Source organism: Silurus meridionalis, chromosome 14, assembly GCF_014805685.1.
Source record: "Silurus meridionalis isolate SWU-2019-XX chromosome 14, ASM1480568v1, whole genome shotgun sequence".
Classification (NCBI taxonomy): Eukaryota; Metazoa; Chordata; class Actinopteri; order Siluriformes; family Siluridae; genus Silurus; species Silurus meridionalis.
This window is the reverse complement of record NC_060897.1, coordinates 20,143,803-20,169,754: the sequence shown is the minus strand read 5'-3', so window position 1 is coordinate 20,169,754 and position 25,952 is coordinate 20,143,803. Positions and strand designations below refer to the sequence as shown.

The 25,952-nt window shown below is 42.1% G+C and overlaps 1 protein-coding gene across 2 annotated transcripts; it reads right to left on the bottom strand.

Moving 5' to 3' along the window:
* Positions 1 to 1,845: 1,845 nt before the first annotated feature.
* On the bottom strand, positions 1,846 to 21,575 carry sec24b (SEC24 homolog B, COPII coat complex component). Of its 2 annotated transcripts, XM_046865927.1 has the most exons (24): positions 21,223 to 21,575; positions 17,969 to 18,580; positions 16,918 to 17,049; positions 14,932 to 15,051; positions 10,115 to 10,198; positions 9,812 to 9,999; positions 9,555 to 9,739; positions 9,176 to 9,278; positions 8,685 to 8,811; positions 8,440 to 8,549; positions 8,002 to 8,114; positions 7,785 to 7,903; positions 7,278 to 7,333; positions 6,828 to 7,034; positions 6,622 to 6,745; positions 6,362 to 6,520; positions 5,705 to 5,878; positions 5,258 to 5,368; positions 4,984 to 5,159; positions 4,456 to 4,593; positions 3,732 to 3,836; positions 3,338 to 3,430; positions 3,094 to 3,197; positions 1,846 to 2,850 (listed from the first exon to the last, which is right to left on the bottom strand). In XM_046865927.1, exons 1-24 carry the CDS (start codon positions 21,320 to 21,322, stop codon positions 2,736 to 2,738), a joined length of 3,555 nt encoding a protein of 1,184 aa, XP_046721883.1. In that variant the 5' UTR covers positions 21,323 to 21,575; the 3' UTR covers positions 1,846 to 2,735. The 2 variants fall into 2 exon arrangements, with proteins under 2 accessions (XP_046721883.1, XP_046721884.1); XM_046865928.1 differs by lacking the exon at positions 14,932 to 15,051 and having other exon boundaries at positions 21,223 to 21,572.
* Positions 21,576 to 25,952: the final 4,377 nt, after the last annotated feature.

The following is a 25,952-nucleotide window of genomic DNA, read 5'->3' as shown; positions in this document are numbered from 1 at the left end:
TTTCCTGTAACCACTCTATGTCTGGTCTTAAGATGTTATATAATGTGGGATTGTGTTGTTTGGTCCAGATTTGCAGATGTCTGGGAGAATAAGAAATGTTATGGAATTTTGTTTACCAGTGTTATTAGGTGTGGGGCCTACAGTCCAGGAAAGGTATCTCAGGGTCTCAGTATCTCTGTCATGAAAACATGAAGAAAACATCTCATTTAGGCTCAATTTGCTGTTCAAATAATCTCCACTCCAACAGAGGTTCCAGTCACTTTTTCAAGTTGCATGTGCTTTTGGAGATTTATGTCCATTCAGCTACAAAAGTATCAGTTGCTGATGTAGGTGAGGTGAGGAGGCCTGGGTAGGGTTCCAATTCATGCTAAATGTGTTTAATTTAAGGTGAGATCTCTACAGCAGATCTTTCCTTAAAATCCATGTAAAGTATATCTTCATGGAGCTGGAACAGATCTGGATCTCCTAGTTCAGGTGAAAAGAAAATTTCATGATACCGCATCTATTGTAGGCCTCAGATTGTCAGGGAATCTTGAAATCCTTTGAAAATAAAAAAACACGTCACAGCAAAAATGCGCATTTATAATGAAATCTTTCCTTTATTTTATTCGATTCACTCATCAGAATGAAAAGCAGCAGATTTTATAGAACATTTCTAGAATTCTCATCTCTGAAATCCCATCTCCCATGCTCTCAAAAAAAAAGAAAGATTGAATATAGGAAAATAAAAAAGAAAATATCAGTCTTATATGGCCTAATATAAAATATATCGAATGTTAAAACAGTTTATTTCTGAGTCGTATGAGAACCTCACCACTAGGGGGCAGCATCTCAATCGTAACATTGCGGCCACGTGTATTCACGTCTTGTTTATTATTATACGTATTGCTATATACATTCAACGGAAATAGATTAGAAATTGGATATGTTGATATTTTATGGCAAAAAAGATTTATTTACTTATAACATGTACTTCTTTGAGAACACAACAGGCAAGAGCACAAATACATATTTTTTTTTAAACCCAAAAAATCTGTATGGTTTATTTTTTTATTTTTTAATAGATGTCCTCATATTGTTAAGATATACTACATAAAAAAGTACAAGTACATCATTACACAAGTTTGGACAATTTCCTGACAAACTGCAAGTGGCAGGAAATTCGTGAATGAAAGAAGAGTGTAAGTAAGTTAAGGAGTTTATAAAAATCAAGACATGAATTCGCTTTCTGTGGATTTCCTTCGGGTAAGAAAAAAAGCGAAGAGCCGTGATATGTTTCACTAAAGCAGTTGACTTGAATTTAATTAAGTGCCAACTAATGAGCATTTATAAATATTAATTATAAAATAATTATTTTAAAACTAGTATTTTAAGTAAAACTGCGAATTAAATGTGTGTGGACTGAAAGGGAAAGGACGCCGGATGTTAATGGAGCGCTCATTTCCGGTAGCTTTTACTTTCACTTTTCACTGACCGGCCAAATTCGCGGGCTTCGGTCTGACGAGCCAATAGGAAGCGCGCGGGAGGTAATTGGTTCTTGTGGTAGCATGAAGCTAACTCATTTGGTGCCATATGGTGAGGTTTCTGTGGTAAAATCATCTTTTTTTCCTCTTTCTTTGTTAGAACTTTACTTGTTCTAGTCTTTGCAGGTAAAAATGAAAAATCATGACCATATAATCTTCTTGTATTCGCTTTCTAACTACATGTAAAAAGCATAATGGCTTGTTTGGGGCTTAATTGGAAGCCGTTTTAAAAGTCCTAGAACCTTGAAATGAAACGTTCCTGAATTTCACCTGTTTCTGTTCGTACATAAACTCGATGAAAGGTGACACCGGAGACGAGGAGGAATAGGCTTTCATTTTATTCAATAAGCTCATCATAAATTATCGCACATAAAATATTCTTTTTCTCCAGAGTTATAAAGTGGAGAGCGAGGCGTTACCGTATGGTTCCCCAAGAAAACAAGAGAGAAGGATGATCTCGGCTTCGGAAACGGCACAGATCCGGGCCTCTCACAGGTGTGTGTGTGTGTGTATTTGTGTGTTTGTGTTTGTGGAGGGGGGACATGCCATCGCTTCACCTCTTGCTGCCAGAGATGGGATAAAGATCGACTAGTGCTCGGTGTTGAAAACTACACCCGCACACTCGTGATTAAAAACGTAATGAGGGGACGCGAACGAACGAAATAATACGGTGAGAGGAAAGAGGGAGAAACTAAATATATATTTGTCAGTGAAGGAAACGATAACATCTGATTATCAGGTGTTATCAAGGGGGTGCAGGGGTTTAAGGAAAGGCAGTGTTAAAGCGATGAGAAAAGGAAATGGCGATGTTAACAGCTACAGAACGTAAATCACAGGGTTCCCCGAGCGCACAGGAAGGGAAGTTGTCAAAAAAAAAAAAAAAAAAAAGGAGAGCAGAAGAGAGAAAAGAAAGAGACGCACACAGCGCATGTGATATAAAGGCGGTGAAACATTTCTTCAGGGGAGGAGAGAAGATTCGGTTAAGTGTGTGTATAAAGGGTAGAGCGTCTTTTTCTCGTTTACAGTTTGGCGCTATGTTCGCGTTGCTGCTCGGTTTGATTTCCCGCAATGATCTTTAGCCCCACCCCCTATGAGGCACCACAGGCTGTGACTGGCCAGTGGGTGGTGGGTGGGGTGTTGTGTGTGGCCTGACGATGGGGGCGGCGTCCTGCCCGACAGGATCCATGATATTGTCAAGACCAGGCTAAGGTTCTATTTAGACAGCTGCTGCTGGATGTGGAGCAAGAACTCGTAGTAGGAGAAGGCGGATTCGGAACGGTCTTCGATCAGGTGCTGGAAGAAACTGCTCTTTGCTGAAGGGTCGTCCCTAGAGAGAGTGAGAGAGAGAGAGAGAGAGAGAGAGAAAGGAAGACAGGTAGGCATATTAAAAATCATGAACAGAAAGGATGGATCAAGTTTGACTCCCAACAATAATATAGCAATCCGTGGAAGGAATTCCACCTGAACAAAAGTGGTAAAAAAACCTTTCACCTTGCCATAGAGAGCAAATAAAATGCACTCTAATGCTACTGACCAAAACAATAAATAAAAACACGAGTAGCAGGCGTACTTAAGGACATAGAAGGCGGCAGAAAATCCTCTGGACTCCTGAAGCCAGGACACAAAAGCTCTGGTTCTCTCCGAAGCCGGTGTCTCTAACTCTGGAAGTTCGACCTGTTCCCAAACACAAACACACACACACACGTATGTACATCCCGTCAGTTCCTTTTCAAGATTTTTAAAAACGGTCTATATATAAATGGGTTCATCTTTCTGTTTCTAGCACCGAATGAAAACACGATTAAAACCCTCACCATGCTGACGGGCACGGATGTGTAGTCTGTGCAGCCCAGGACGTCTCGTATAAACGCCTCATTACAGCTCCTCCCCAACCACAGGTACATCGACTACAGGACAAAAGGGTCAAAGATTCAGCATTAAAGAGCAAATATATTGTTTCATTCATTCTCAAAGTGAATTTAAAAGGTGATGCATTTTATCAGTGTGAACCTGTTGAGAAAAGGGTACGGGTCTTATGGGTCGTGCTGAAGGTGTGTGTCATGTGGAATAATTTGGGTTATGCAGAATTTGGTATTTATAGAAAAGGGTGTAGATGTGTATGGATTTGAGTTTTGTGGATTAATACAATAGTGTAGTTCTACAGAATCATGTTGGAGCAGAAAGTTGTGTGTATAGATATGCACTAACGCTGCCACAGTCCAAGAGGAAAGCCCCCTCTCTGGTGAGCTTCTCAGCTGACAGCTGCAGCAGTGGAGGCTGAGGAATCACCCGCTCATTCAGTTGCAGCGCCCCCTACATCAAACACAAAGGCACAGAATCAACTACAGGGATTAAAAAAAAAAAAAACACTAAACTAAAAGCAGGAGCTAGATCCTTGACTACAGTCGACGACTATTCTATACATTTTTATATCATACCTTAAATATTTACGGTAAGGTTTATAAATTTGATCTGCTCGTTGCAAATGAATGACATAACCTGACCCAGGTAACAAATAATCCAAGATACTTGCTACTTCTTGCAAGACAGTGAATACTGATTAGATTAATGCAGTGATTCTCAAACATTTCTTTGGAGGGGTGGATTTTTAAGCCCCACCTGTCCTCCATCACCCCAAAAAGGTAATGAAATAAAAAATAAAAAAAAAGTTGAAATATCAAGTTCTAAATCAATAACATCAAAAGTAAACTAAAAAGGTACCCTATCTGATGTTTTAATTCACTTGTTTAATTGTGTTTGCTTCGAGGGTATTTATTCTTAATAAATAATCTATATAATAAGTAATAAGAATAATAAAAATCCTGCCATTCACCTGTCATGCCTTTATTCACCACTAGAGGGGTGTGCCCCACACATTAAGAACCACTGGATTGATGTATAGTTTAGTGTGTGCAAATGGTGCGTGCGTTACCTGTTCGTTGAGGTTGTCAATGCGGTAGAGGTCGGAGTGGATCGTGCGCATGATCTGTTTCAGCGGCTGACTCTTGAACTCGCACATCGCGAACACGCGCTCGTCCAGCCGCGTGCTTGTCCCCGTCCGCAACGCTTTCTGCTCGGAACAAAGTTGGACACTTTATATCATCCGTCATAAATGATGGTTAATCTGAACAATGAGAAATGGGAATTAAGATGCTATGAACTAGTGGTTGATCGATACATTGCTGTAGCCGATATATCGGACGATATTTTGGAATATTTTAATTATCAATAAGGGTTCATTTACTTTCACGAATGGCTCTCATTTACTCACGTATTATACCGGCCAAATTGCTTTCTTAATATCGACATCGGCCATTAAAAATCCCATACAACAGCTTTAACAGTGTACCTCAAAACTAAACTCTAATTCTATGTGAAGAGTGCTAGTGTACCCCAGAGCCTCTCTGCGATTATTACAAATAAATAAGTTCCGGCTGCAATGCAATGCTTGTGATTGCACCTGTTTGAGCAGAGCGAGTGTGTAGAGAGGAAAGAGGCGCAGGCACAAGGGGGCAGTCACACCAGTCTGCTGCACGTTGGAGATATTGGAGCGATACGACTCTAACGAGTCCACAACCGCGTTCACCAGGGCGTCCCGGGCATCCGAAACGCTGCAGGAGAGAGAGCGGTCTATAGCTGCATAGACGAGAGAGACAGAAGTTTTCAGTGAGAAATGTATGTATCAAAAATAAATACACGGCAGGGAAAAACATGCAGCGTGTGTGTGTGTGTACCCATGTTGGCGAGCAGGCAGGTGATGGCTTGGACATCAGCTCCTGCAAACACATCGCTGAGCTGGTTCACCACAGGCAGACACAGGGTGTGAACTCTGATTCGCCGCTTGCCTGTCAATCGCACACACACCGACCAATCAGAACACGATGTACTTCAGCTACTCCATTTGTATTTTTATTCAATGCACATCTATTTAAGCACGGAATTGTTATAGCTAACTACCAAATGACTATTCATTGCTAACAAATCAGTGTCAATAACTATTTCTATCATAAAAAAAATGGAATTATTTGCATGCTACATCCCTCCAACAATTATTTGGTAACATAATAGATCACATAAGAGATTCTAACTCGTAACACGAGTCTGCATGTTTGAGTCAGGAAAAGTATGGAATTTTAAAATGGAAAATGTGTAGGATTCCTGCACACGTATTCAAACTATACCTTTACTGGACGTGTAGAGAAGGGCAGCCTGGAAACACGCTAGCGAAGTGTCGGCTAAGTTCTCGTCTACAGACACTTGGACAGCGAAGCCCGAGTCCGGGTTCACGTTAGCCAAAGACAGCAGGTCGGTGGAGCGCACAAAGAAGTTGCCGTGGAAGGTGTGGATTGACATTCCTGTTGGGGTAAAATGAGACAAAATCGATTCGGTTTGAAAGAGTTTTTACTCTATTATTCACTACAGATGGACGTTTCAAGTCTAATAGACGCTCTACATAATGCTCGAATTTCAGGGACTAAATTGACACGTGAACATTCCATAATAAGCAGTGGCCGGGCACGTTGCACTGGTTTGGCAGAATGGATGAACACGGATTTCCTGAGTCATGCTAAATATAGTAATGTTGCGATTTATCCTATTGTCTAATGATATGCGGTGGAATTATTATTTTTTGTTTAAGATTTTGGATAAAGAATGTAGTTCCGTATATCCAGGGTTGGGCGAAGGAGTTTTCACATCACAACAGACGCTTTGTCCCAGTGACACAAATATCTAAAACAGGTTGTGCGGCTTCTTAAATAAGTGATCGATGAGAGCAGGTCTGACTGGTTACTTCAATCTCCGCTACGAATTACACGGTGCCGTGGTGAAACCCGTACCTTTGGTGCACCTGATCCTCATCACAGCCTCGAAACCAATCTTTCGGGTGAGGTAGCGCTGCAGGTCTTTCTGCAGCTTCGCCCTCAGAGCCGGGGTGTGGACGTGGTGGAAGGCCGGGTAGTAAAAAATGCTGCCGGCCGAAAACTTTGACATGCAGGCTTAAAAAAAAAAAAAAAGAAGAGAGTATTAGTAATGCAAAATTTCTGTATTCATATAATTATTATGCACATCATAAGGATGAGTATTACTGCACGTGTACCTAATGAAGCCAGATCCGCATACTGAGAGCTCAAAAGGAACAGGTCGACCCCGATCTGCTGACCCGAACAGTCCAGAGCCAGCTTCTTGTAGAAATCTGTTGCAGGACCCAGGTGCTGTACGCCCTGTACGTAAGGCACACGTGTCAGTACAGTGTATCACAGGCAGGGGCAGTTTTTTACTGTAAATCTAATGACACCAGCAGACCTTGGTGCTGGATCTCTGGTTGGGGTCCTCTCGTGACTGCAGCAGTCCCACTCCGATGGTTGGCAACTGTGTCTGGAACACAGACACTCGCCCCCCGGTGGGCGTCATTAGTTTATATGCCGCTTGCAACGCCGGCCCCAGGGCACTGTGGGTCTCCCGCGTGTGTGTGAACATCTTGGGCAGCGAGTTCAACAAGTCTTTCACCAGCTACACACACACACACACACACACACACACACACACACACACACACACACACACACACACACACACACACACACACGATAGTGTTGGAGCGAGATAAACACAGCGATGCATAAAAATAACAATAGGTAATTCGTATGCAGATCGTAAACACGCATAAACCGTTACTAACCACATGAAACAAACAGGTGCGTGATGCACGCACACACACACACAGAGCTAGACAACGAAAAAAGAAACTTGTACCTCCTGGCTTTCTTTCAGATTCACCAGCAGATTGTCAGGAGTCGGAGTGAACACATCTATGAAAAGTGTTTTTGAAAAAATTATTCATTTAGTAAAAAAAAATATCAATAAAAAAAATATTACAAACCAATCGCAGTCATAAAATGCACCCCGTCTGACCTCTAATAGCTCAGTAAAGTATTGATAAAGATCAGATCAGTCGTCTAGTTTTATACACCCATCAGGCATAACATTATGACCACCTGCCTAATATTGTGTTGGAGTTTTGGAGACGCTCTGATCCAGTCGTCTAGACGTTACAATTTGGCCCTTGTTCCAACTCGCTCAAATCCTTACGCTCACCCCTTTTTACTGCTTTGAGGACAAAATGTTGACTTGCTGACTAATAAATCCCACCCACTAACAGGTACCACAATGAAGTGATCATCAGTGTTCTTCACTTCACCGCTCATAACGTTATGCCTGCTCGGGGTACATGTGTATAAAAGGGAGAAATTTTTGTTTTACCATCAATATCGGATACCACCAGCATCTGCGGCTGCGAGAGCCCCTCCTGCAAGTTGTAAAAGTGAATTGTGCTGTCGAACGTCAGGAATCCGATGCGAGTGCGAGAATCGCCTGGCAGCCTGAGAAAGAGTTTTTATAGCGTTTAATTCCAAGCTGTTTCGCCATTTCTTAAAGACCAAACACAATCCACGATGCTGATAATAATAACGCGGCTCACTTCTCCAAATTGTCCAGTAGCGACTGACACAGCACGCTCAGGTAGCCCGTCTCCACGGCATTATGGGACACGTCCAATACAAACAGATACACGGCAGGTTGAGGAGGTCGCAGCTGGGGACGGAGAGTGACGGAGTGAGAAGCAATACAAAGTATACAGATACAAATAGGATGAGCAAAGTTGTGGATTAGGATTGAGATGAAAAAAGTCACATGAGATTTTAAAACAGCCCTATACATGGTGAATGTCTTAAGGGCAAAAACTGGTGTTAATTTACATTTGAAGACCGATAAAGTCGGGGATATTTGTAGCACTAAACAGATAGTGGAATTGTGTCAAGACCACTAGTATGCAACAACATCTGTAACCTTAGGAAACTGAAAAGAGATGCAAATATACATCCTGCTTCTCTCATCCAAAAAGCATAATCACACACACCATGTAGTCTGAAGAGGCGATGAACTCGACAGTGGCGTTCTGCACCTCTGGTCTCTTGTGTGGTTCGCCATAGGAGCGTGTGACTGGGTTATACATGAACTCATCAGGAACTGAAAGACAGAGAGGAAAAACAAATAAGCACCAAATCATCAAATCTGCATGCACGGACTCACTCGGTTATGCTCCTGATGTCGAACCAGGTCGCTCGTCCTTCCGTTTGTACTCGCCGCAGTCGATTATCTTACCATCATTCACACGGTAGCAGAGGTTGCATTTCCACCGACGCTGATCCAGAAACGACACGAACGGGTTGATGTACGTCCGACACGTCCGACAGCGGACGATAGTGTTGGACGTGATGACTGGTAACTGCTGTAGTGAGGGGAAAAAAGAGGGGCGAGTTGAGAGACAAGTAAAGCTAATTTCTTGTTTGTACTTTGGTGTATTATAAACCCATGCTGGCCTGTTTCCATCAAAGACACACCCACTTGCCCCACTAAAACCAATGCCCTCTGCCCCATCCAAACCCATACCCACCTGCCCCATCCAAACTCATGTGAGCATGGCACTACTCAAAGCCACTAAGGGCCATCCCACCCAGTCACACCTACCTGATCTAATCAAGGCCCTTCCTCCCTGTTCACTCAATTCCATGCCCTGTCCCCATTCAAATATAGTAAAGTAAAAATTTTCTCTTAAAAAAAAAAGAAAAGAAACGAAAGCCAGTTTTTCGTACCGTCAAATCTCTGAAAGGGTGCAGCAGGAGTCCAAGTGGCAGACGAGCTTTATTGAGCATGGCCTGAGTCTGAGGAATGCTGGTCAGAGTGCAGCGAAATGTACTGATAGAGAAAAACGACAGGGGATAAAAAAAAAAGAAAGAAAGAGCGAGAGTTTAATGATAAGTTCAACTTTATTGTCGGAAACCTTTTTTTTCTCCATCTAGTGAAAGTAAATAACGTGCGCTTGTCTAAAAGTTCTAATTGATTTAATTATTTTATTGTAACCACTGGATTTATCTTCATCACGCCACACCGGCTTCTATGGCCATGTTCAAAGCCAGGTTTCATTTATGTTTTAGGTTCATATTGTTATAAATTCCTGATTCATTTGCTTACTCTGGGCTGCAGTTGACCTTACGCAGGTCGCTGCTGAGCTTGGGTTCGGGTGGGACGAGGTGTGTCGGGGGGAGCATGTTTCTCTCCTGCAGCAGGTTAACGGGGCGCAGTGCCTCGACCTCCAGCTCAGGAACGCCACTCAGTCCACCCAGTGCTGTAGAGAGCTGGTTCAGACTGGGGAATGGCTGCACACACACATGACTGTCAAAGCTCACATTCTACATAGACACCAATGTAGCAACTGTAGTCACAATGACCTGTGAATATGGCTGAAATCCCGGTTGATTATATGCTCCCTGCGAAGGGATGGGCTCCGGTCGGGGGGCAGGGCCTTGTTGGTAACCTGGCTGCATGGTTGGATAGTTGTAGCCAAAGGGTGGGGCTTGTTTGGGGGGTTCAGTAGGAGGAACAGCAGCAGGAGGAGCAGCAGCAGGACCAGGAGGGCCTTTAAAAATTAAAAATAAATAAATAAATTTCTTCAATCTTTACCATTTTCCCCCAAGACACCCACAGCCCACTCGCAAACTTCCTGCATAAATGTCATCGAATTCAAGGTGTACCTGAGTAGCCTCCTCCTTCCAGGGACTCATAGCAGTTGGGAACTGGAGATACGCTCCCTGTGGTGGTGGAGGAGCTGTCTGCACCTGTGGGAGAACACAACAACCAAATAGGCAAAGTGTCCAGCAATCAACACATGGCATGCGTCTCATTTGGACTCAACCCACCCCCTTAACCTACACCCACTCATCCTGTACAGGATGAACACCACACCACACTTCCTCTTGCCCATATAAAAAAAACCGCAAAGCTCTGCCAGGTTATGCACAGCATATTTATTTACTGTAGAACACAATAGAATAGAATAGCATTGATTTGGTGACATATACGTTAGAGCACAATGAAAATCTTTCTTCGCATATACCAGCTCGTGGGCTCGGAGCGCAGGGTCAGACAAGAGTGACAGCTTGAACCCCAGACCTTCCGATCAGTAACCAAGCACCTTAACCACTGAGCTAGCATTTTCAGATGCTTTAGATTATAGGAGCTTTATTGTATGTAGATGATCTCTTGGTATTTTCGCAGAGCACCGCTTCAAGTCTATTCTCCTTCGATTAACCGTGAAACGTGCCACAGACTAGTAGGGTTGGTACGGGGTGGAAAAATGTTCCTTTCTATGGAAACTTCATCTGGGGAATTTTGGAAAATATTACAAGTTAGAAACTTTAAGCCAATTTTATGAACTGCATCATTTAAGGTTATTATATATGATTTGATAACATTTATGTGAATACTTGCCATGATAGATATTTTTGGACAATATTGTGTGTGCAGATTTCAAGAAATGATGTGCGTCATGTTACGGTGTGTGTAGGGGGCGTGGCCTCAGTAACCCTGCATAAGTGTGCTGTGTGCATGTGATTGAATGGTCAGGGTAGAAACTCAATCTCAATTTTAATCTGGTAGTTTTAACCGAAATTATCCTGCAAGATTTATTTCTTTCAACTACATCAAAGTTGCCATTGTAGGCAAAACTGCAATATTGCAAATCCCCAGTTATTCCCATGGAAGGTTTCCAGTCATGAAAATTCCTGGAATTTTGCTCTTTCTGTATTGGATCAATACCCTATATGCAATCTTCTGCCTGCTATACATTCAAACAATCGTATCCAAACGTTCGACTCAAACCGCACCACATCGTTGTTAAGTTTAGGCTCGATATAAATGAGTTTTAAAGCTTCCTTGGGTCGAATTCCTCATTAATATTATGTTAAAACGAATTCATTTATCAGTGGCATTGTTGCACGAGATTCATTAAACACGCATTCAGATTTGTTACGATAAACAAATTTTAGAAACCTTACTAAATTATTGAAAGCGCGCTATGGGATTGTTTCAATGAAACTGAACTGACAGGCAAGTCAGCATTGTATTAGACCGACCATTAATCGCAACAAAAACTCACCAAACCCAGTTAACGTGTCGACCGGTCCCCGTTTCTTTCCATCTCCCGGCCTCGCACACACACAGTGCATTAGCTAACAAAGCCAGCAGCGTGACAATGAGACGCAGGTTTAGACACGCATCCCCTCCTCTCGCATCCCAAGAGCAACACACGAACGCACAACTCAGGGATGCTCATTAACAAGAGCTAACCTCTTGACACACTCCGACTTCGCCACACTAGTACAGAGCCCCCAAAAGACACACACGCACCTAACCAGAAGTAATATTCGCACAGCCTATTTTTAAATACATAGTGTGTGTCTAAAGAGCAACACTGGGACTAGAAAGCCTCGAGGACTAAAGGTATATTTTCACATAATGACGCAAACATATTTAGAGCTCGCTTAATGGTACACGGCTACTATGTTTTGCGATGAACTAAGCGAGTGCACCTGACCTTTTCGTAACCTCACCCTCAGTAAACAAAAGAAGATATTTTGGCTCGGGGATATTTTCAAACAAAAGCGCTGTGAGGACGTTTGGTTCTTTTTTGCTCCTTACAAAGTCTAAACACTTGCACAAAAAGATCCCAAGTCTACGATTACGATTAATAAATCTCCAAAACATACCGTCCTCAAGGACTTGGACCGTGCGTGTGCCTCTGGGTTAAGGTTTAAATATGTGAGGTAGCAAGTAATGGCAGGGTCTCGTCTCTAAAACCTTTTCCTCAAACTATGAACAAATTATAAAATGTTATGTAACTGTTACTTTAAGCAATGAAGGACTGATAGCTCTAGAAATCATACTAGTATAATACAAGATCTGAACGTTCTACTGCAGAGTTTACAGGACAGTGTATTGTATAAAGGGTTGCAAAATTCCAAGAATTTTCAAGACTGGAAACTTTGTGGGAATTAGCAGGAATAAACTGGGAATTTACAAAATTGCAGGTTTAATGCAATTTCAGTTGAATTTCTACAATCAATCACATACATACTGCACACCTTCTGCAGGTTTCCTGAGGCCATGCCCCCTACATGCACTGCGCCTTCCTCCAGAACACAACACACACACCGTTTCTTGAATCCTGCGCACAAACTAATATAAAAAAAATGTCCATCTTGGCGAGTGTTCCGAGTAAATTACACAAATATTACCAACATTCATGTTTAAAACGTCCTTGTGTTGTGTAGACGCTATTGTGCAACAAAACTACAACCAATAAATCAAAGTCCAAAATGTCATTTTTACTTATGTATATGATACAGTTTATATACATTTCCCAACATTTCTGATTAATTCCGATACATTTCTATAAATTCCCGACTTGGAATATTTCCCAAATGAAGTTCCTGTGGAAAGATTCTGTCCTTTTGCTTTTATTTTTTTTTTTTTTACATTTTAGTCAATGTTTAGCTCATAACAATATAAAACCCTAATTCAGGAAATGTATTAAAGTGTACTTTGATAAAAAATAATAATAAAATGCAAAAGCCACATATTGATTTTGACATGAGAACGTTTCAGTGGCTGCTTGTTGAGGAGCGTATGGGGGGATTTCCCCTTTGAACAAATTCACTCATGATGGGTTGTTTCTTTCTGTAAACAAAAAAAAAAAAACAATGAGTATGCAAGGTGTAAAAATCAATATTTTTGTATTGTATTTGATTATTGCAGATGGCAAGTTGACAAACGTGCTTAAAAATTACCAATATAAAATACAAGTTTTTTTTTTTAACAGAAATGATCAAAACAGACATTTTGTTCAGCTGTAATGATATCAGCATCTAGAATAATGCATTCATTAAATTTTGTATAATAATTACATGATTTATGCATCAATTAAATAAACACGTAGTAAAGCCGCAGTCAATCACGTTTGAAAACGGAGAAACGCCGCGAGCAAACGGGTTTTAAAAGAAAGGAAAAATTTATTTGGTGTAAAAATGCGGAAAATTGAAAAAAAAAAAAAAAAAACAACGACTAAAGAATCTAATTGTTCACTGCTGCTGTTATTTGCTGACTTTCACGAAGTTATAAACAGTTTACACAACAGCATTAAACTGTACCATTTTCACATGACGAGGATTATACAGTTTTTACTCACCGTGCTGGTGATCCGTCTTCATCCGTGACACCGGTGTGTTTTCTTTGCGTGTGCTTCCGTCCCACACAAGCTCCGCTTTGCAATAACTTGCAGGTTACAGTCTTCTTTGTTGCGTTTAATATAAAATGCTCTCATGCCTTGGACGACTTGTTACGCACAGTTTGTAACAAGTCGTGTGTATATATATAGTATATTTAGTTCACTATCTACTTTATTAGTAGCAGCTGCACACACTCATGCAGTTATCGATTTATTCTTCAACTGTGCAAGATATACAGATACAAGTCAAAAGCTTTAGTTGATGTTCTTGTCAGAACAATTCTCAAATCATTGACTGTTGATGCCAGAAATTGCCGGTTTGCGGATTCCAGAAATTGTTTAGACTCCGTGTCATGGTACAAAAAACATCTGAAAAATGGCTAATAAATACACTTTATAAAGATAGTGAGAAGAAAACCATTTTAAAACTGAGGCAGAGGGCTACATCAGCAGAAAGCCACATCAGGCCCTGTTTCTGTCTGCCACAAACATGGTTCTGAGGCTACAGCAGGTACCGGCGCACCAAAACCGCACAAACAATAGTAAAATCCTGAATCTTTTCCACAAAGGGCCGGTGTGGGTGCAGGTTTTCATTCCACACCAAATTCTACCTATTTATAATCTAATGATCTTCATTTTCAATGACAGTGACGTGGCCTTTAATTGATTGGCCCTTAGTGGAAAAGATTGGACACCCCTGCGGTCAGAGAACGTATACAGCAGACGTATCTGCGGCGGGATACTAATTGGAAGGCTGTAAATTCGACATCCAAGCAGAGTCGGTTAGGCTTTGGTCGTCGTTGCAAACGGCTTTAGATAAACGCAGCAGCAGATGTGATGCAACCGTGCCGACATGGAGCAGAATCTCAAAGGAACGATTCAAATGCCGTGTGGAATCCATGCTGTTTAGCAACTCCGGGTCGTACCTTCTATTCGTTTCTCATTCCGAATAAATTGGCAGTACTATATATATATATATATATATATATATATATGGTATAGTGTTTAGTGTAGTGTGTCTATTAGGTTACAGATCCTAACCCACATCTGCTAATTTACACAAAAGATTTTGGCGAAGACTTTCATTATTTTTGAGGTTAAAACACAGTGTTGGCGTATGGTACATTCCTTCTGTTGAAATGTGCACTATTGTATACGCGAAGTGCCTGCGCGTGATTGGACGAAGGGAATCGGGTGAACTTGGGGGCTGGTTGGGGGTTTTTTGGATTACACGGGAAAGATGGGAGGACGATACGGTCGTGAGGAGAAAGAAAAGCGAAAGCCGACCTGCTTCCTCATCCTCCTCATCCTCGTCCTCGTGGTCCGAACTGGATGAGGAGTGGTCACCTGGCAACCCTGAGGAGGAACTAGCAGCTCTATTGCCCCCATATCCACCAATCAGCAGCCCTGAAATACAGCACAGCCAATCATCAGAGAGACAGGGCAGGAGAAGATTGGGGTCAGGGGGGTGGAGGGGGGTCTTGTCAGAGACAAGGGGTTGTGAAAGAGTGAGGAGGTAGGAAGAGGACAAGAAAGGGAAAGTGTGGGGAGGCAGGAAAACTTGACAAAAGAGGAGAGAGGAATCAAAGAAAAGAGAAAGTGAGGGGGAAAAGAGACAGAGGTAGAGGACAAAGGAAAGAGGGAACAAGAGAAAGAAAGTAAAATAAAATGAAAGACAAAAGAGAATTAAAAGAGAGAGAGAAAGGATTGAATAAAAAAGGGAAACAAGACGCAAAAAATGTGTAAGAAACATTAAGAGGCACGACGGTGGGGAAGAAACAGAAGAACGAAAGAGGAAAATAAAACAGAGGAGGAACAGATAAGAGAAGAGTAAATGAGAGAGAGAGAATGCCAAGACAAAAGACTGTAACAGTGTGACAAATTAAATAAAACATAAAAAGAAAAAGAGAAGTATAAAAGAGAATAGTGATGGGGGGGTGGGGGGGTGGAACACTGATCGATTGAAGACTGAGATGCGATGTCAATGTACACACACACACACACACACACACACACACACACACACACACACACACACACACACACACACACACACACACAGAGGTTCTCAATCCTTCTCCTGGAGTGTTATAATGAAATCACAATCATAGGGAACGGGGTTTTTAGTTTTGTCTGTTTTAACCACACAGATCTCCTTGTTTCCTGTAGTAGTATGTCTTAGAGAAATAATCATAGTGTGTTCTGTGGAAGAATTCCGGTATTCCGGTGGTGTTGTAGTTTGCAGTTCGGTTTGCCCGAAAAAAACCTTTAAAACACGCTTTGTGAAAAGCTGCGCAAACGATCGGCGTCCACATATTTTTGGCCTTACCGTGGACGATCGGAACGAAACCGAGATCTGATCCAGGAATGAGACATGAGAACCACTGCTCTGAATGAGGCATGAAAAATCTAATGGGAGAAGGACACAAACAGGACCCTCGGCAATAGAACTACGGCTCGGCCGAAGCCGGAGGAGGATGAGGAAGGCAGGGGGACGAGGAAAAGCGAGACATGAGGATGCGTCTTGAGCGGGCGTCTGAAGAACGGGGCTGGCAAAGTGCACGACTCTGAACCCGCCGGGTTTCCCCACAACAACAAACATGACTCGGAGACAGAAAGAGATGATGAGAAATGGCTGCGCTGAGCGACACACACGAGAAATGGAGACGAGGAAAACGGACAAAACAGAAGCGGCTACGAGTGGAGCGAAACTTCAGTGCTGCACCGTTTACGGGTGAGAACGAGAGCGGAGAGAGAAAACGCTCGGTCAAAGGTCATCGACTAATCGGATTTACTTTAATGGAGTGTCAAAGAGACAAAAACCTATCTGTAGTATTATTAATGTATCATCACTCGGCGTTCACAGATGTTAAGATCGTTGGAACTGACATTTTAGCACGATTCATGTTTTCTGATGTTTCATAATAGTGGGTCATGGTTTCGCTAATTGGATTTTAAGGAGAATATACACAAGTCCACTAGACATGTTGCTTAAAAATGGGATCGGCATGTTATATAGTGATACAAGAGAAAACAATAGAACTTGCCAAAATAAATAAAATCAAATCAAATGCTGAATAACGTTAAATAGGCATTGTTTGATACCCGATAGACCACCAGTACAAACCCGGAGTCAAATACAACAAAAAAATTGTAAACCATCCCAACTGATTAGAAGTCAATTATTCGCAGCCTGAACTGTGAAGCACTGAAGCCTTTTGAAGAAACTAAAAAGGTAGACGAGTAGACAGTGGGATGAAGGTCTGTTCTTACCCGACTGGCGTCCTGGGGACGACTGGGCGGACGTGGACGAGGTCCCCGACGGCAGGCGATGTCCGTCGCCACCCTCTGTTGCATAACGGGGGCCCGTAGGAGGTGGAGCAGATTGATTGTAGTGCTGCTGGCCTGGGATGCAATGCAAAATATGGTAACATTTAAATGCAAATTCAATTAAAAACTATTTTTCAGTGGGCCACTGTTTCAAACCGAAAACTGACGAGTGCCGATTGCTTTAGTATTCACCCCGAATAATTAGCATTCACCGCTGAAATATTACATCTCCTGTTTTATAAAGAAAAGTCAGTCAGTCTGAAGGAAACGAGCGAAAACGAAGGTCAAGGATCGTTCCAAGGAAGTTAAAGATAAGATAATGGAGTTTCACAACTTAGGCTTTAGACTTCTAAATTTATTTCAAATTCCTAAGAGTGGCCTAGTTAAGATAAATTTACTGGTATGATTATATGATTGAGACAAGTTCCAAGCTTGGTGTGTGGCACAAACTCAAGCCAGGCAGTACCTCAATTACCAACATCCCCAATGAAAAAAATAAGGTGGGACCAGTTTCATTTGACTTTCAGAACTTGGGTTTCTGGTCAAAAGTTAAGGTAGAACAGGTGGCGCAAAATACATCGGGAGGGGAATATTGCAACTGATCGGTCAGTCACGAACCAAACAAACAAGGCGGGAAAAAAAAAATCTAATGCTTGTGAAACTTAGCTTTTACTCTTTCAAATGCACGGGCCAAAGGCAGTGCAGGAGTGCAGTAAAAACCAGTAGGTGAATGTTCTACAGTTGGCAAGTCAAAGTCCAGATCTGATTTCAACTTAGAATTTACCACAGAAAAACAAGCAATGCATCATTTGTAATCTGAGCATTAATGGGGTTGAATACATCTGCTGTATGAATCGGAGCAATAAATATATATAATTAATGGGTATGTTGGCAAACTGATGTGGTCTAACAGCAGTAAATTCAAAAGGATGTGCACTTTTTGGAAATGCTGACAATGAAACCATCTTTAATGTGTGCTGGTCTTGAATCTCACCTGCATTTGATTGGCCATTAATGGCAGCTGTTTGTTGAAGGGGTGGGGCACCGTAGCCCTGCTGAGCTGGTGGTGTGGGCGTGGCTCCGTTGCCCTGAGAATACTGCTGTTGAGGTTGCAAAGGGCTCCGGGTAGGCGGTGCTCCCGCAGCAGCCTGGGTCGAGCGCAGCGTTCCATACTGGCTGATTCCAGGGGCCGAAGGGTAAGACACGATGGGGTAAAGCGGGGGCCCGAGGTTAGCGCCACTTGATGCTGGCGGGGGATTCTGCTGCCCCTGGGTAGTGGTGGTGTAATTCTGTCCGTAGTAACTCGCAGACACAGCGTAATGCTGTTGGTAGGAATGCGGCGGGTACTGAGGCGCTACGGAAGCAGCGGGGTTGGTACTGGCAGGGATCTGGGCTGGCGCAGCAGAGTAAAAAGCCGATCCCGTGACGGCCGGTGCCCCAGGCTGTGGGTGGCTGTTGGGGTAGTAGTTGGTGCTGTAGTTGGTGCTTGTCGGTGGAGCTTTTCCAGGAGGGGTATTTTGAGGCGGCACGGTGGGGTAACCATGCTGAGGAACCCCAGTATAGTAATTCGAGGCAGGATACATGGCTGAGTGTGTCTGACCTGGTCCTGTGGAAAGTCAATTAATAAAAGTCAAACAGGATATAAAAACTCAAGCACCCTAATAAACAAACTAGCTGAGATGATTCCTCGAGTAACTCGAATACAAAAAAATAATCGGAGGAAATTACTTGTGCGTCGTTTAGTCCATTCGACTACACACGGAACACTGCGTTTCCCCACGGACTTATATTACCGACGCACCTCCCGTTAAATTCTGGGCCGCTCAGGGGTCTCATTTATAAACAAACAGAGACGGCATCAGGTCATTTGAAATTAAATCTTATGTTTACTTATACATTTGTATCTGGATTTTGATGTAATATGGCAATTAAATGCACTAAATGGGTTTATTTTTCACAGACTGCAATATTGTCTTATTTTCTCTTGTATATTTAGAATTGCTGTTGAATGAAAAAAAAAGTACTTCTTATCCCATTACTCGATAGACTAATCGTTAGAATACCTGATTACCAAAAATTATTAATATCTGCATCCCTTAAAACAAATAACAAATACTTTTGAACAATTTCCTGAAAAGCAGAATAGATTCAACACTTAGCTAACCACAGTAACATTGAGCGACCCACTGATTTTCATAATCAAATCCACCGAGTTGGCAGTTTATTATCCAGTCATCGATGTCATGCTGTAGATATCAGTGGCTCGTTAACCTAAATCACAATCTGGAAGAACAACTTTAGGCCCAACACTTGCCTAATCCAATATTAATTGAACCCTTAGAGAATAAACTCATTCAGACTATAATGCTGTTTTTTAAGTAATTAGTTTTTCTTTAGGCGGGTAAGAATACGATTCAAAACAGACCAAGAGCATCTAAAAGTGCTTTCATTCTGGTTCTGTTTGAACTGGAGATGTAGTAGCTCAACAGTTACAAACCCCAGCACTGCCAAGATGACCCTTAACCTTCCCTGTTACATGGGGCACCCTTATTCTAGCTGTCATACAAGCTGGGATATGTGGGGGAGCAAAAAATGTATTTTACTGTGCTGTACATGTGACAAATAAAATCGGCAACTAAACCGTACTGCACACTTGGTACAGCAATTTTTTTTTAATAAACTATTTGTGAGCCTTAATTTACAAACTGAGCCAATAGACCGAGCTGCAGTGCTACAGAAACGCAGCAAAAGTGTGAATATGTTTTTAACATTGACCGAATATATGGTCCGTAGTGGTTCTATTGTGGTTGTTCAACACCAGAGCACCAGTTGGTGGATTAGACTGAGGAGGATCTAGTTTGATAAACTGTACTGGCTGGATGTGTGTCGTAGGGGGGGGACCCCCCTTTGTTACATTTTGGAGCATAGATGTAGGAATGCGCTTGTTCAACCTCAGGAACGTCAGTATGGTACAGCATAAAAAAAACACATTTACAATTGTGTGTTTTAAACTTCTTTTGTCAAGGAGTGTATTTTAATATATATATATATATATATATATATATATATATATATATATATATAGTGTAATGCCCAAGGGGGGGCACAAACTTCTGGCCATATAGTAGCAAAGCAAATTACTTTACACAGCTATATACACCACACTGAACTGCCACTTGTGGGCCCCTAAGCAAGGCCCTTAATCAAATCTCTGCTGCTGTATGAATGAGATAACTGTAAGCGGCTCTGGATAAGGGGACGAGGGGGCGGGACAAACACCTTATCAAAAGGATCTGATTGGCTGCAGAGCGCATGAGTACAGGATGATTCATATCAGATCTGGTTTTTTTTGCAAAATGAATAAGTGAAAGTAACGAATTTACAGGCTTTTTTTGTCTTAAAAAAAAGGTCCCATTTAATTTTCTGTCATGTGAAGGTGTCATTAGTCTTAATAACAAGCACCTGTTCCTCTGGACCTTTTCATCAACTCAACAGGTCCAAAGGTCATTAAAGGGCGTATATAAGGATTGTAAGGAAATCGTGAAAAGATTATTTGTTGTTTGGGGACATTAATAACAACAGTAATACGAGAAAGAAGAAATTAGATCGCTCTTACTCACACACACACACACACACACACACACACGTAATCCAGGTGAGCGCAAATCCTCCTCCGGGACCTGAATTGCTAATATTCAGTGTTTCAAAATTACCGAAAATGTCTTAAACATGTCATTAAAAAAGTATAATTGTCGATATTTTATGGTGTAAAAAAAGCCACAACTCTGAACCGGAAGTCCGCTAGTTAAACAGGTTGATAGAATTGGGGATTAGCTTAGCAAGATCGGGGGTTAGCAAAGAATGTGGAATGATGTGACTAGCATTCGGGTGACACGAGTATACAAAACGTTCGGGAAGGAAAAACAATTCTCCACGTATTACACCATGAAGTACAAGTGTGTAACGTGAAAAAGTTTCAGGAATTCACGTTTGGTGAAGTGGAGCAAACGCGTCAACAGCTTAGCCTGGGGAATAGCACAGCTAGCGGAGCTAACGGGGCTAACAGGGACCGGGGAGCGGTGATTTCGTGATCCTGTTTTCGCTGGTAGGATTTTATAGTATTTTGTGACGAATGTTCGATTATAAAACACACACACGAATAGAAACCGAGCTGAACATTGTTAGTGTTGGGCAGTGTGTGTTAGTGTTGGGTAGTGTTAGCCCGATGCCCCCCTCCACTCCCCGTACCGTTGTGATAGGCGGCTGCAGCGGCCGGAGCGCCGCCGTTCTGCGTCGCGCTGTAATTCGGCATATTGGCGTTCACGTTGCTGTAACCCGGAGCCGACATCGTACTTCGAGCCTCTCCGTCCACACTTTCCTAAACACGATCCGATTCCCTTTCTGTGACGTCCCTAAAGAGCGAAATCAAAGCCCGCCGTCAGCAGTTTCGCGGTGCCATCGACCCGCTCGGAACTGACGATGTGTCACTGATCGCAGGCTCCCGATCTGCCTCCAGGACCAAACACTGAAATCCGAGTCTCTGCTACGTGTCCGTTTCAAAATAAAAGCCACGACGCGAGACTCGGCGGCCCTCCGCTTCCGGGATTTTCACGCACGTCCCGCCCCCTTTTTTCGCTCGTCACGAGCCGTGACGCAAGAGAGAGGAAATGAACTTAGCACGTGCCAGTCAGCGAGATGACGCATTTCATGGGCGTTACGTTCAGAGCAATACCAAGGGACCACACACACACACACACACACACTAATCTGGTGTGAAAACCGTAGGGCCCCTGAGCAAGGCCCTTAACTCTCTCTGCTCCAGGGCTGATCCTGCTCTCTGACCCCAGTGTCACTCTCAATCACTTTCTCTGTCAATCGATCTACATACATGATCTGTCCTTTGTCTTCTTTATTATCTATCTATCTATCTATCTATCTATCTATCTATCTATCTATCAATAATGAAATGTATAGACTATTTTAAGTATGTAAACAATAAAAAATCATTTTTCTAGATGACATGGCGCATGTCTGCTCCTAAAGCATTTCAGGTGGCGACGTTTTTAAAGCACAGAACTGTCAAAACAAAATAACAAACATGTAATTTTCGAGTCTTAAGATGTTTATAAACGCTAAACATAGACGATAACGTGGAATTAGCAGAGCCTTTAAATCAGACACAGAGGCGACAACTTTTCATTTCCTGAATCGTGTATCATGATGTCATTGAGGCCGAGTGTTGTAGATGATGTTTGGCTTGCGTCTGAGGGTCGTTGCTAAGGTAACAAGTGAGGTCAGGTTTGCAAATCACATTGCTATCTGAATTCTATTAAATTGTAAATAAATTGGGAATTTCAGGTTATGAAAAATGTACTACAACTTTTAATAAGATCTGGAGATAGTAGCAGAGAAAGAGAGAGATGAGATGCACTGATGAATCCGCCGGGGTGATGTACGAGTTTCAACCTCTCGATTAGGGTTGTGCGATACTGACAAAACAAATGATATCTCGATAGATCATAAAACATAGATCTTATGTTTAATCAGTCAGTCAGAATAATAAGACATTTGGCTGATTATTTTATAATGTATTATGTATCCTGGCTGACCCTGTGCTTTGACCCCAGCTTCCTAACATCACTGATATATGTAAAAGCAGAATAAGTTGATCATTTTCCATAAACCTCATGGGCTGAAGGCAACGTGGACACCTTTCACCTGATCAAAGACCACTAAGATCATTAATATCTTGCTGAAGCATCTACAGAATCGTTCAGCTTCTGATTTCAATTGTTTTAGCAGCTATAAACCGTCAGACAGAACTGCTGTTATAGGCAAAAAAATTAGGTCCTTAGCAATTAAGAGCTCAACATTGGCATGATGTAGTGTGTGTGTATTAGGAATAAAACACATCCCACCTTATCAGTATCGTCCTAGAATGTGTTTATATTTACGCTCGGTGTAGCAAGTTCATTTTCTTGTTATATATATATAATCTTTTTCATCTATTCAATTCAATTCAATTCATTTTTATTTGTATAGCGCTTTTAACAATGAACATTGTCTCAAAGCAGCTTTACACAGATAATGTGGTGATTAAATGTAAATATGTTCTTTGTAAGTAAGTTTGTCCCTGATGAGCAGCTGTGGCAAGGAAAAACTCCCCGAGATGGCATAAGGAAGAAACCTTGAGAGGAACCAGACTCAAGAGGGAACCCATCCTCATCTGGGTTGCACCAAATGTCCATTTGAAGCAGATATACAAAGTTGCGGGGTACAGTGATGATGATCAGAAGCAAACTGCACTCCCGAGTCAGTGCAGCAGACCGCCGACACCAACTACAGTCCAATCCGTCCTCAAAGCACCCGTTCTACTCCGGAATTACATGGAACCACCCAAGGTGTTGATGAGAGACTGTCCCAAGCTGCACAGAAGTGTGAAGATCCACGGAGGGGAGAGGGGCAGGAACAGTGGTCACTGGAGCCTCAGGAGCATGTTTAACTCGACCGAGAGAGAGAGAGAGAGAGAGAGAGAGATATGGATTATTAAGTGTAACTATTGGTGTATGAAAGTTAATGTCACTGTGCAGTTTGGACTCGGCAAGACTCGCTATGGCAGCATAACTAAAAGGGAGAACCAGAAGGTAACACAGACATGAGGGATCTCTGGGATAAGAGACGACCCACCACACCACCGTCAACAAACCTGAGTGAACGTGAATGTGAGGGACAACAGCATACAAATATACCAGTTCACCAAACACTCTATATCCATGCTCCTCCAGATCTGAGCCTTTACCTAAGAAAATCTACTGATAAAAGGCTTGACTAAATAAATAAGTTTTCAACCTCGACTTGAACACTGAGACTGTGTCCGAGTCCCGAACACTGATTGGAAGGCTGTTCCATAACTGTGGGGCTTTATAAGAGAAAGATCTGCCCCCTGCTGTAGTCTTCATTATTTGAGGAACCAACAGATAGCCAGCACCTTTTGATCTAAGTATGCGTGGAGGGTCATACTGGTACAGACGTTCACTCAGATACGAAAAAAAACAGCAGCTTGTGTTACCAAGAGGCCACAAAATGCAAAGCCGTCTGCCCTCTGCACTGTACTGGAACATGTTAAGGACACTCGAGACTCCTTCGAGTTCATGAACACCGGTGAGAATGCGGAAAAAAGCTCACACCATTTGTACGTTTGTGTAAAGCTGAACACGCGCGTGTGTTCGACTCTGTTAGATTTATACTACACACGATCCATAATACTAGGGTTATGAAGGTGACCTTGGATTCATAGTGGTGCCAAATACAAACTGTGTGTGTGTGTGTGTGTGTGTGTGTGTGTGTGTGTGTGTCTTTTATTATGAAGTGTTGCCCATCCATTCCGATGTCATTCCTATGTCATGAATTTGCTGATCTGTCACTTCCACATGACTTTTAGCTGATGTCTTACTGCCTTCTATTTCTTGAGTTCTAAACAAAACCTTGAACAAATGATGAGAATTAAAATCTCAGTAATTTTTAATAATTTTTTTTTTTAGGTAGTTACTTTTTGTCTCTTCAGTCAGTCTGTCCACTGGCTAGTCTCTGTGTCTATTACATGAGCCTGTCTGTCTGTCTGTCTGTTTGCCTGTCTCTCTCTCTCTCTCTCTCTCTCTCTCTCTCTCTCTCTCTCTCTCTCTCTCTCTCTTTCACAATCTGTCATTCTATCTCTTACTCATTCATCAGTCAGTCTGTCTCTCTTTTCGTTGATTTGTTTGTCTGGCTGTTTATCTGTTTGTCTGTCTGACACCTGTCTGTCTGTCTGTCTGTCTGTCTGTCTGTGTCTTTCTTTCGGTCTTTCTTTCTGTCTTTCGGTCTTTCTTTCTGTCTTTCTGACACTATCTGTCTGTCTGTCTTTCTGGTGTTATCTGTCTGATACTTTCTCTCCTTCTCTTTATCAGTCTCCATCAGCTGGAGACTAAATAAGAGCATTTTGTACTCCTGTATTACTGCATGCCGTGTCTCACCCCGGCCCTGTAGAAATGGCAACGTGTTCCCCTGTGTCTCCATCATGTCTGGATACACTCTGCCTGATACACACTCAGTCTGCAGCAATTCATTATTATACATCATCATATTTTGTTCTATACGACTGTGCCGTGAGCAGCGCTAGGCGCGGCTCGATCGGGTTAAAGTCTGAAGTACTCGACACAAACCTGTCCAACATCCAGGTTTCACACTTTGGGTCACTCAGTAGATAAGAGTTACTCGTTTTTAAACTACTGAGAGAACATCTGGATGTGCTGCACATGTGTTTAAACACTTTTCCTCCATGGACCCAGGCGGCTTCACGTTTCCTGAATGCCTGCGTTTATAAGTGTTTGTGTACGACTGCACATAAATTTACACCCAGAGGCCCGGACGGACTGAGCGAAGCCTCTCATTGGCTGGGAAGCATGAGGCGTTTGGTAAAGTTACAGGGTAAAGTCTGAAACACTGGACACACACAACATTCAAGTTCAAAGTCTCGGTCGATTCAACGTGGAGTCAAGAATAGATCATTATTTTAGATCTGGTCTACACGAGTAGCATGAGATTTCTGCAAAAACGTTTGTCATTAAATAAATTGATTCTCATTGAAATAATTAGACATAATGTATAGACAATGAGGCAAAGTTTACACACAAAAACCCAAGATTCTGATTGGCTGCTGCCACAATAGCAGCACTTCTATAGCAACAAACTTCAGTTCAATAAACAGATTGCGTCTAGAATTGCCCAAGCGTCAATTGTGTCATCCTGGATCTTTCTGTTTATTAATTATGTAGAGAATAAAGACATTGTAAAGACAGGACTGTTTATAGCTGCTATAACGTCACTAAGAAAGTTCCACATCATCATGTTTGAATTAGTTCAATCAAAAAAGAATTGCTGTCATATAAGATGAATTAAAGACTTGGTGACTTTCTGCTACAAGAAAATAATCAACAATCTGC